This window comes from Cicer arietinum, chromosome 6 (genome assembly GCF_000331145.2).
Source record: "Cicer arietinum cultivar CDC Frontier isolate Library 1 chromosome 6, Cicar.CDCFrontier_v2.0, whole genome shotgun sequence".
Classification (NCBI taxonomy): Eukaryota; Viridiplantae; Streptophyta; class Magnoliopsida; order Fabales; family Fabaceae; genus Cicer; species Cicer arietinum.
The window spans coordinates 4,246,947-4,258,117 of record NC_021165.2 but is presented as its reverse complement, the minus strand read 5'-3'; the positions used below and the strand labels follow the sequence as shown (position 1 = coordinate 4,258,117).

The 11,171-nt window shown below is 30.9% G+C and overlaps 1 protein-coding gene across 3 annotated transcripts; it reads left to right on the top strand.

Annotated features, from left to right (window-relative positions):
• Positions 1 to 1,511: 1,511 nt before the first annotated feature.
• On the top strand, positions 1,512 to 6,593 carry LOC101511356 (trehalase). Of its 3 annotated transcripts, none has more exons than XM_004503519.4 (12): positions 1,512 to 1,713; positions 1,846 to 2,350; positions 2,575 to 2,694; positions 3,576 to 3,691; positions 3,816 to 3,916; positions 3,994 to 4,103; positions 4,324 to 4,396; positions 4,480 to 4,644; positions 4,739 to 4,823; positions 5,584 to 5,683; positions 5,837 to 6,050; positions 6,249 to 6,593. In XM_004503519.4, exons 1-12 carry the CDS (start codon positions 1,527 to 1,529, stop codon positions 6,330 to 6,332), a joined length of 1,860 nt encoding a protein of 619 aa, XP_004503576.3. In that variant the 5' UTR covers positions 1,512 to 1,526; the 3' UTR covers positions 6,333 to 6,593. The 3 variants fall into 3 exon arrangements, with proteins under 3 accessions (XP_004503576.3, XP_004503575.1, XP_027191926.1); XM_004503518.4 differs by having other exon boundaries at positions 1,574 to 1,709; XM_027336125.2 differs by having other exon boundaries at positions 1,660 to 1,772.
• The last annotated feature ends 4,578 nt before the right edge of the window (positions 6,594 to 11,171 follow it).

The window sequence follows — 11,171 nt, the reverse complement described above, 5'->3', positions numbered from 1 at the left end:
TACAGCTTTCGTTCGTCTTGAGTTGAATGAGAATTGTGTTGTGACAAATTTTTAGACTTAGACAACTTGTGGAGGAGTGGCTCATCGCCATAATGAGAGTTTCTCCTTTGGTTTTTTCTTGTTCTCTTGATGCCTATATTGTTACCATAACCGAATTATGCACTATTAATAAGATATTTGATATCTTACGTTGGTTCAATCAGTATCATTTGACTCGTAATATTTTGTAAAGCCAACCAAATGTTGTTATTAGATATGACATACGAACCACCAATTTTGATATAATTTTTTATTTTGTTTTGCATCCCTCACTTTGTTGGCCGATAGAAGCATCACTTTATTGGCCGATAGGAGCATTGTTGCTTTTCTTATTAATTTTTAGTTTTTCATTTGGTTTTGTTTGTACCAGGTCATAGCCTTATTTTCTTCGTAAAATACCAAATTGCTAATATTTTATGTAATTTAAATATATTAGTTTATACTAATTTTTAACATATTTAAAAATATTATTAAAAATAGAGTTTAACTAAATGTCATCTATTAAATTTTCTAAAATATCATATTACATATTAAAATTGAACATAATCTCAGTGGTCTATTAATTTGTTAAATTGTCTGAATATTAGTTAAATTAAATTTGAAGAAGTTAATATGTCATACATATTTCAATAGGTTAATTGATCATATTAAATTTTCAAAAATGTCATATTCAAACTTAAAAGTAACTCATAACAAATAATATGTTAGATTTAAGTTTTGATTTATTTAACTGATGTTGATTGAAGTTTTGCAAAGTATACCTCAATCTAATTATTATATTTTATTAGTTTTTTTTAGATTAGTTTGGATTTCGAGAAATGATCAGAATTAGAATAGATCTTTCGTTGACAAATTCATGTACAAATCATTATAAAAAAAGTATTCACATTAACCGCAAAAATTGAATTCACAACTTTATGGTTAATCTAATTTATTTATGCACTTTATATTTTACGAAAGTACATCTTACCAAAGTACATCGACCGTGCACTTAAATTTGCAACATGGAGATTTTTTCCCTCATATTATTAATGATATATATATTTTTTATTTCAACGACAGAAGTCTTAAACCTTGATTTTTTTTATAAGACTAAAATCTTGACCCTTTTTTATAAATTAAAATCACATCTTTATTGCCTAAAAAGTACAATATTAAAACTATCAATGCCTTATATCCATTATTTTATGTATATCTAAAATAAATAAATAATTTAATTTATATATAATTTTTTATATTAATCAATCACAACTGTTAAATTATTAATAATATTTAATTTTTGTTATAATTATTGATAAACTCATTCATTCATCTAATTGATCATACTTTACAAACTATATAAAAAATTTAACATTAACACTGCACATAAATGAAACTTATAAATTAATATGTGGAGGGTTATTCTTAAAACTAATTATTTCTAAAGTCTACCACACTATCATTTTTTAACTTCAATAATATGCTACTTATTGCATGACGATGTATAAATGAAGTATTTGTTGTATCATGCATACTTGAAGTCGTTGAAAGTGAATAGAAATAAAATAGTTATGGAGGGTAGAAAAGTTTATATAATAGATACCTCCATTTATGTTGAGTCAAGAAAGGAATATTTCCACGTCCTGTTCTGTTCTGTTCTGTTCTGTTCGTTTTTCATAGCCTCTTTGTTGGTAGGTCCGCTCCCTCGCGTCAATATTCTCTTCTCATCATTTCACCTTTCATTCGCAACAATGGTGATGGATTTTTCATCACTCTCTAACATATTCTATTTATCATTCTCACTAACGCTATTACTCACTGTAACAGGATCACCATTACTCATGGACGCTAAACCCTCAACGCCTCTCGTATCCTTTCTCCAACGTCTTCAACAAACTGCATTCAACACATTCACCAATTCCACCCACTTCGATCCTAAAACCTACGTCGATTTACCCCTCAAGTTCCCCCTTTCTATAACTGACCAAGCCTTCCGGAACCTTCCAAAGTCCTCCAATGGTTCGGTGTCAGTTGATGATTTGAACCTTTTTATAGAAACTTACTTCGAAGGTGCAGGGGATGACCTCGTGTACTTCGATCCAGAGGATTTCGTACCCGAACCTGAAGATTTTTTACCCAAAGTGAAACACCCTGAAGTTAGAGCATGGGCGCTTGAGGTTCATAAACTTTGGAAAAACTTGAGTAGGAAAATATCCTCTCAAGTGACGGCACACCCTAACTACCATACTCTGCTTCCTCTTCCTGATTCTGTTGTTATTCCTGGTTCGCGATTTCGTGAAGTTTATTACTGGGATTCCTACTGGGTGATTAGGTTTGTTTTTTCCTGAAGGTGTAGGACAATGTCATATTAGTCCCCGACTGACTTCATCAAAAATCCAAATTAGTTCTCAGATTATCAAATTAATCATTGAAAGATACAACTTCCTATTATAGAAGTTTCATGAAAGATGCAACTTAATGTCAAAATAGTCTAATTCCTTTCTAATTTTGCTACTGGGGAAGAATTGATGATGTTTTTCGTTTTTGTTTTTTTAGGGGGTTGTTGGCGAGTAAAATGTATAAGACAGCTAAATCTATTGTCACCAATCTCCTTTCCTTAATTGAGGAATATGGATTTGTTCTTAATGGTGCCAGAGTATACTACACTAACAGGAGGTACCCGCTATTACTTTCTGTAACTCTGTAGTTTTATTTAAGACGTGTTTGGATTTTCTAATTTGAATATCTATCTATTGACATAAGTATTTGTTTGATTAATTGTGAAAACTTTTGTAATCGGGCTTATGACATGTTGATAAGTTATTTTTAACTTATTTTCACAAGTTCTGAACAGTTTTCATTTTATTTTTTCTTTTTGGTATAGAAATAACTTTTATATAAACACTTACTCCATCCATCCCAAAATATAAGCAAAAATGAGTCTAAATTTGCATCAACTTTTCTTTGATCCATTTTTTATTTTATTTTTTGTGACAGAGGGGGTATATGATACGTGGTTAATTAAACTGTTTAATCAAGTAGAGCCTTAATACTATATCTATCTAGAATAGGATACTGTTCATGTGAAATCAATGTGTTGTGGTGTTAAATTGATTCACAACAGTAATGATAATTGTTGTACTTTCTAAATCATCAATTTTAATGATTAGTCTAAGTCTCAATTTGAACCTTTTTTATTTTTTTGTTTTTGTTTTTGTTTTTTGTGAAGATGATGTATTCAAGTACCTATTCTTGCAAGAATTAATGTTTAATTGCTTATCCTTTCGTTGAAATATACTTTGATCCTTTTGTGCACTTAAAAAAACAATTTATTTTTCTGGTTTTATAATTTAATCTTTTGATCTTAGAATAACTTAATGATGAGTACATTTCAAAAGGATGTTATAGCATAAATTTTACTCTCCTTGTTTTACCCTGATTTGTTGCCATTCTAATCACATCTATACTGCACCTTTTGCAACAAAAAGAAATTATTATCATAATTTTTTCTCTTTCAAACAGAAAATATAACAGTTAGCTTAACTATAATTTTACAGCCAGCCTCCCCTTTTAAGCGCTATGATTTATGAGATATACTGTAGCACTGGTGATGTAGAATTAGTCAAAAGATCTCTACCTGCACTTCTGAAAGAGTATGAGTTTTGGAATTCAGGTATTATGCCAAAACTTTTGCCTATAATACTTGAGACAGTTTATTATCTATGGTTAATGATGCTTGAATATACATTCCTCTTTGGTTGCCCACGTTAATTATTTTACCTTTTATTGTCTTGTAGACATACATAAAGTGACCATTTCGGACGCACAAGGTTGCACTCACACATTAAATCGCTATTATGCAATGTGGAACAAACCCAGACCAGAATCGTCCACAATGGTCTGTGTGGTCTGTTAATAACCATGGTATAAATGAAATGACATATATCTATAACTTTGGGTAATTCCATGCCATAGGACAAGGCATCTGCTTCCAAGTTTCCGACTGAATCAGAAAAACAACATTTTTATCGTGAACTAGCATCAGCTGCTGAATCAGGATGGGATTTCAGCACAAGATGGATGAGGTACTACTTTATATACGAGTCATTTGAATGTGTGTCTAGGCACTGAAATGCAGCTGTGTCAACTCAGTATGTTTATTAGGCTGTCTAGCTTAAGCAAGGCACTTTCAATCAAACACTCTTTTTTCTTAGAACACACGTCAGTTTATTTCTATCATGTTGCTTTTTAAAAGTAGTCAATAATACTTACAATACTATGAAATCAAATCATGTTTTGATGCAGACACCCTCCCAACTTCACAACATTGTCTACAACATCAGTGATACCTGTTGATTTAAATGCATTTCTACTTGGGGTAAGCCTCAGACTGTGGAGTAAAAGAAGACCTGAAATCAGTGTCTGTAACCTGATTAAATTATTTGATGCCCGTTGATTCAGATGGAACTTAATATTGCTTTCTTTGCAAAAGTTACTGGAGATAATAGCACTGCCAAACACTTCCTGCAAATTTCTGATGTTAGAACAAAGGCAATGAATTCTGTTTTCTGGAATGCAAACATGAAACAATGGCTTGATTGCTGGCTCAGCAATACCACATCTGAGGTATTATCGAGTTCTACTTGTATAAATCTACCATATGGGAATCTGTCTTCTCCTTCTGCGATCCGCTGACTGTCTTTTTTTATACTTCTACAAGGTTCACGTTTTGGATACACTGCACCAGAATCAAAATGTATTTGCTTCCAATTTTGTTCCTTTGTGGATGAAGCCATTTTACTCAGGTATTCTTGATGATATATCCACATTAACTCTAGTAGCAATTAAATTAAGTGCATGGCTGGTTGTTGCGATTGTGCTATTTTTCTAATTAGCCATCCTGAAATTTATTAAGATGGTGTTGCCTTGATTTAGAATGCAAATCTATGGAAATTTAGGAACTTAGTATCAAATAGAAGTGTGAGTCATATAACTATTCCATCCATGACTTATTATAGACCGTGATTGTCTTCAGTAGGCTATTCAATTATAAGTTAGCTAGTTGCCCTATTCATCTTGTGTGCCAAAATTTAAATTTAACTGTAGATTAATAAGTCAAACAGTCGGTCTTTAAACATTTTATGTTATCATGTAAAAATGTAAAAAGATTTCCTTAAGGCTGTTGGCATAATATTGAAGAAATGTCAGTTCTAGATCTATTGATTAGGTATACACATTCTTCTTGCATATCTAATCTTTTCCAGAACATTTCTAAATGTTGGACATGTTAGTTATTGGATTTTTTTTATGCTGCCTGTTAGTTATCGGATATAAATATTAGTGATTTTCTATTCAATCGTGAAAGATTAGTTTACTTTTCATTGATGTCATTTATTGATTTAGAATAGGAAGGAATTTTTGTTGAATGCACATAGATGAATAGAGAATGCTTTTAACACATTTTCACTTTAATAATTTTTGCTCGATTACATATGATATTTAAAAAAAGAATTTCCTGTATTTCGTGTTAATGATTATTGATTAATGTGTTTTATATTTATCAAGATGCTTTGCTTGTGGGTGATGTTCTTGAAAGTCTCAAAACTTCTGGCCTGCTTCGTGCTGCTGGAGTTGCAACTTCTCTGAGTGATTCAGGACAGCAGTGGTAAGCAATTTGGAATTGGTGGATGTTCTACTGGGAAAACTTTTCAACATATGTAGGGAGCGTAGAAGGAGAGGTAGTGGGGAGGAGGAGAAGAGAGGTAAAATATTTTATGTAATCTGCAGTTGTTAATGACTCTTATGAAACTTGCAATAGGGACTTTCCGAATGGTTGGGCTCCACTTCAACACATGTTAGTTGAAGGCCTGTTAAAATCAGGGTTGGAAGAAGCAAGATCATTGGCTGAAGAAATTGCCATAAGATGGATCACAACCAATTATGTTGTTTACAAGAAAACGAATGTAATGCATGAAAAGTATGACGTGGAGCATTGCGGAGAATTTGGAGGTGGTGGTGAATATGTACCCCAGGTATGACTGACTATATTCTATCATTGTGATTTTTGGTCTAGGGAAACATTTGAAAAACACATGTTGTGACGTGTATGACTTGAAGAAATTTTCCTGGTTTACGATCTATTACTAGTTCTATTAGTTTTATTATTTCAAAGGGAAAAAGTAAATGATATCGCTTTAAGCATGAATCTGACTGGTTGTACTGCAATGCAGACTGGTTTTGGCTGGTCGAATGGTGTTGTGTTGGCATTCTTGGAGGAATTTGGATGGCCTGAAGATCGTAAAATCGAATGCTGATGTGCTCAACAAAATGAAAGGTAGAATAAGTTTTGAATGGTGCAAGAAAACCTATTAATAAATGCCTGAAAAGCTCCTTGTTAAAGCTAACAAAATATACAATACTTAATTCCTAAAAATATTTTCAATATTTGATGATTTTTTTAGAAGTTACAGTGTGTTTAGAGAATATGGAAAGTGATTGGTGGCATCACATATTCACATATCAATGCTTTATCGCAAATGATTGCGTTAGTGAATATATTCCACTAAAGTGCTCCATTGGTGGGATTCTTTTTTGTAATAAGCTAAGATATATTAATAGAGTTATTCAAAGCAAAAGAAGTGACAATTAAAACATAAAAAAAGATTACATCAAACGAAGAAGGCCAACTTTTTTGGAAATAGGAGTTTTTGGGTAGAAATTGGCCGCAAGGAAAATCATTTTAAAATGGATAAAATTAACTTTTGATAGAAGGGAGATTCTTAATTTGTTTCTTTTTTTTTTTTTTTTTTTTAGTTTTAGAAGAGATGATAAAATTTATCATAATTAACTTTTACAAATGTGAAGTCTTGGATTTGAATTCAAAATAAGACGTCAAATCTAAAAATATTGGTATTTGTCAGTTAAGTTAAGATTTAAAGACTTTTAATTTATTTATTTAACAAATATCAATTGATGAAATAAGATAGTACTAAATATGAAACAACCAATCGAGTTTATTATTTAGTATCTTATTTTGGAATGAAGGGAAATATTTAATGTTTTCTGTAATAAGTATCAAATAAGAAATAAGAAACATAGATACTAGATTAGTAATAAACAGTCAAGCGAATTATATAATTATTTATTTTATTATAAACAACAAAATTTATTAATTTTTCTTTTATAATAAAAAATTAAATCAACTAATCAAGCAAGAGCGATGTAAGCAAACACCTTGGACATCATCAAAGACCAATAAATTAAGCCTAGCAGGTATTATTACACCAAAGGGTGAGGAATGACTTAAATTAGCTAAAGCATTGACACATCTGTTAACTTCACTATATATGTGAATGATAGAAAATCTTCAATTGGATTGACGGAGGGATGCTAGAGTGTCTTGCAAAAAGAGGTTGAAGGTGTGCATTTTTTGTAATACCAGATAAAATCATATCAACAACAATTTTAGATTTCCAACTTAAATTCAATCCAATTAAAGTTGAGAGAATGAGCTAAGAGCCCACAATTATGTCCAAATAGTATTGCTAGATCCCAATTTTCTATAAAAGTATTTAATAAATTTACTATTGAAGTCTCAAATGAGACCTCCACCAGTAGTGTCGTTAAGATGTCTCAAGTGAGAGCCATCTACATTGATTTTGTATCATCCTTAAGGAGGAGGAATTCAAGAAACTTGTAAAAGGGAGGGAGGTGAGCCATAACCGAATTTCTTTTCTCTTTTATTTTTTTATTGCAAAATAAAAGAAATCTAACTAGTGATGTTGAAATACAATTCCCTTAAAGAAATTCGAATCCTCGAAAAAATAAAGGAATTTCAGGCTTTCCATATCTCATTGAAAACAACACCGAAGAAGGTTTACCAATCCAAATTATTGTCAATTTTGGTGGATGAGAGATTTCAATCGATCCAATTGTGTAAACTAACACTGAAAAACTTACTCCGGTCTAAAATTCCTTTATATAATTACAATCCCTTAACATACGCATAATAGATTCTGGAGCTTGATGACATATTGGACATAAATTATCTGTTGTTAGTCCACAAGATTTTATTTCGGCATTAGTAAAGAGTTTAACATGAGTCAATTTTTATACAAAAACCTTATTTCTTTGAGGACTTACCATTTCCAGACTTTTGTAAATATTGGATGTTTTGGATCAAATCTGTTCTAGGATTCTGGGTCATATTATATACCGATTTTAATGAGAAAAATCAATTTGAAGCAATTCCAAACAGGTAAGTCATCTTGGTCAGCTGAGAGAAGTCTGATTGAAGCTACTATCACATATATTATCATGGATCCATTGTTTAAGCTTTGACCAATTCCAAGATCCTTCAATAATCTAATTAGAGATAGAAATATTGACTTTCTTCGTAAGGACTGTTGTATGCCAATTGATCTTTGAGAGGCCCTATACTAGATATCCAAGGGTCCAACCAAAATTTACTGTTATGGCCATTTCTAATAATCTAAGAGGGCTATTGTTTTTTACTTCCTCCCAAGTTTGAACAATACCTCTCCAAAGATATGATGATTTGGAATTTAGATTGAAAGTAGCAACAATGTGTGTACCACGAGTATTTTGTATCAAATTATCATCGCTAAGTATCAGTGTATTATCAATGTCATAAATGCACATGAAAATATTGCATTGAAAATAAGTGATTTGAAATTGAAAAATGTCAATTATTTTGGTTGAATATATATATATATTGCAAATGAGTTATTTATTGAGACAGAGAGTACAAAATTAGTTATTTACAACAGTGGCGTCTGGTGGCATCCAACACGATCCAAAAGTGCTGATGTTGGGTTAGAATATTGGGCCCATAGTAAGGTCGTGCAACAGATGTACTGGGCTTCATTGTCAATGCCACCCATTATGCTGAATATTTATGTAATTCCTAATCAAAACAAAAATGTATTGTTATGTCTTTTGATGATTCAGGCATTAGAATTAGGATAGTCATGATTGACGAGAAGGGTAGGGATTGCAAACTGATAAGTATCTCTTAAACAAATTGGAGAATGATCACTTTATTGAATAGAAGTCAAGCCTTTAGGCCCTCTAACGATATTGTTAATTTTCTAACCTTTTTAATAGATAATTTGCTAAATTGTGCTATGCTTGCAAACCGCAAATAAATTGTTTGGGACATTTTATTTAGTACTTTTGTTTTAATTTGTTTAACTCGTTTTACAAGATTATTATTATGAAAAGAATATATTCAAACATAAATGTAGTTGTTTATTTTTATTCAAAATATTTGTATTGATTAGGTTTCTTTTTCTCCTCCATGTTGATGCATTGACATAGGGATGAAAGCACTTGAGGTATAAAAATTGAATATTGTGGAACCAACTGGATTTGTTATTTTAAACTATGCCCCACCTAGTCACTAGATACTACTAATATATGTGTATGACATCTATGAAATCAAATCTTAAATAAGATAATTTGCTATATTAAATTGTTTTCTTTATAATGTTTAGTCCATTAAACTATCTCTATTTTGGTTCACAAGTCAGAAAACTTCACCTTGCGTCTGGCATTTGTCACCAACCATTCCCTCTTTCCCCACACACCATTCTCTTTACTTTTTCTTTTCTATTTTGGCATATATTGGTAGAGACTTACCCACCTTGCCTTACCAATCAACACATGTAAGCTATAAGTTATTTGATATCAATCGAATAATAATAAAATAAATTAAAGGGTGGATGGATGATTAGTATCACTAATTCATTTTATATTTGTATATGTAAGATTAATAAATTAGAAAAGCTTGATCCTATAACCAAGGACGCGGGTCCTCCAAAGATTCGATTCTAAATTTCTAACGCATAAAAAGAGCTACAAATCATTGGAGAATCGTTGCATTCTCAATAATGAAAACAATCAAAATATTTTTTTGGGACTTTATAATATACTCCCTAGAATGAGTGAGTGGGGAGTAATAAATAATAATAGCAACACATACAATTGAATGACTCGGGTTCCAAAATTGATTATTTGTCAAATAAAGGTGGCTAGCAATCACTAATGACCCAAAGAGAGGATATATGATTTATGAGTGTGGCTATTAGAAAATACACAAAATCTAGGGCTTAATAGCATGGATTGTGCTCATATGAAGGGGACAAATCAAGGATAAATAAACTAATAAGTACAAGGTCTAAGATGAGGAAGTAGATTGGTTCTTACTCCCATTAATTAAGCATTTTAATATATACGAAGATAAATTCAGATGGTTCTTGTGTACAACCATTTATCGATCCATTGGCTATAGAATGACAAGGTAACTCTGGTATTGACAAACTACACCTAAATATTTAAGGTGTAATAACATATATCAACAATCAAGTATGAATGTTGTTTATTTTTTACGCTAACACTTTTTTTTTTCTTTCTATCTTTTTTTTTTTCTTATTATATCGTCAATATATCACATTATTTTTTTATATATATATTGAGTGGATGAATATCTATTAATATTTTTTCAATATATATAGTATATAAAATGAACAAATTATTTTAGTTAAAATGATTTATATCATACATTGAGTATGTAAAATTAGTCAAGTATACTTATAATAAAAGATAAAAGTATTTAAAAAAATGTCAATTAAAAAATTTGATATGACTTTTAGGTCCACACAAAATTTTGAAACAAATAAAAATACTTAATTCAAATGCTAACATGGTGTATATTCAATTCACTAAAAAGAAATTTATTTTAAGATAAAAAAAAATTATTTGAATTTTTAATGAACATTTACTCACAAGACCGCTCCATATCTAAGAAAAAATTTATTTGATTTAAAATAAATGATATAGAAAAATTGATTAAATTATTTATATTAAAAATATTGTTGATTACCACAATAAGAAAACAAGCATTTTGTGAGGGCTTTTGCCCTCACAAAGGGGTATAATCAGCCACAAAGGTGGCTTTTGTGAAGGCTTTTGGCAGCCACAAAGAAGCTGGTCACAAAATTTTGTGAGGGCTTTTGCAGCCATAAAGTGCCAGAAACAGGTTGGCATTTGTGAGGGCTTTTGCAGCCACAAAAGACAGGCATTTGTGAGGGCTTTTGCAACCACAAAAGTCTGCCTTTGTGAGGGCTTAGGCC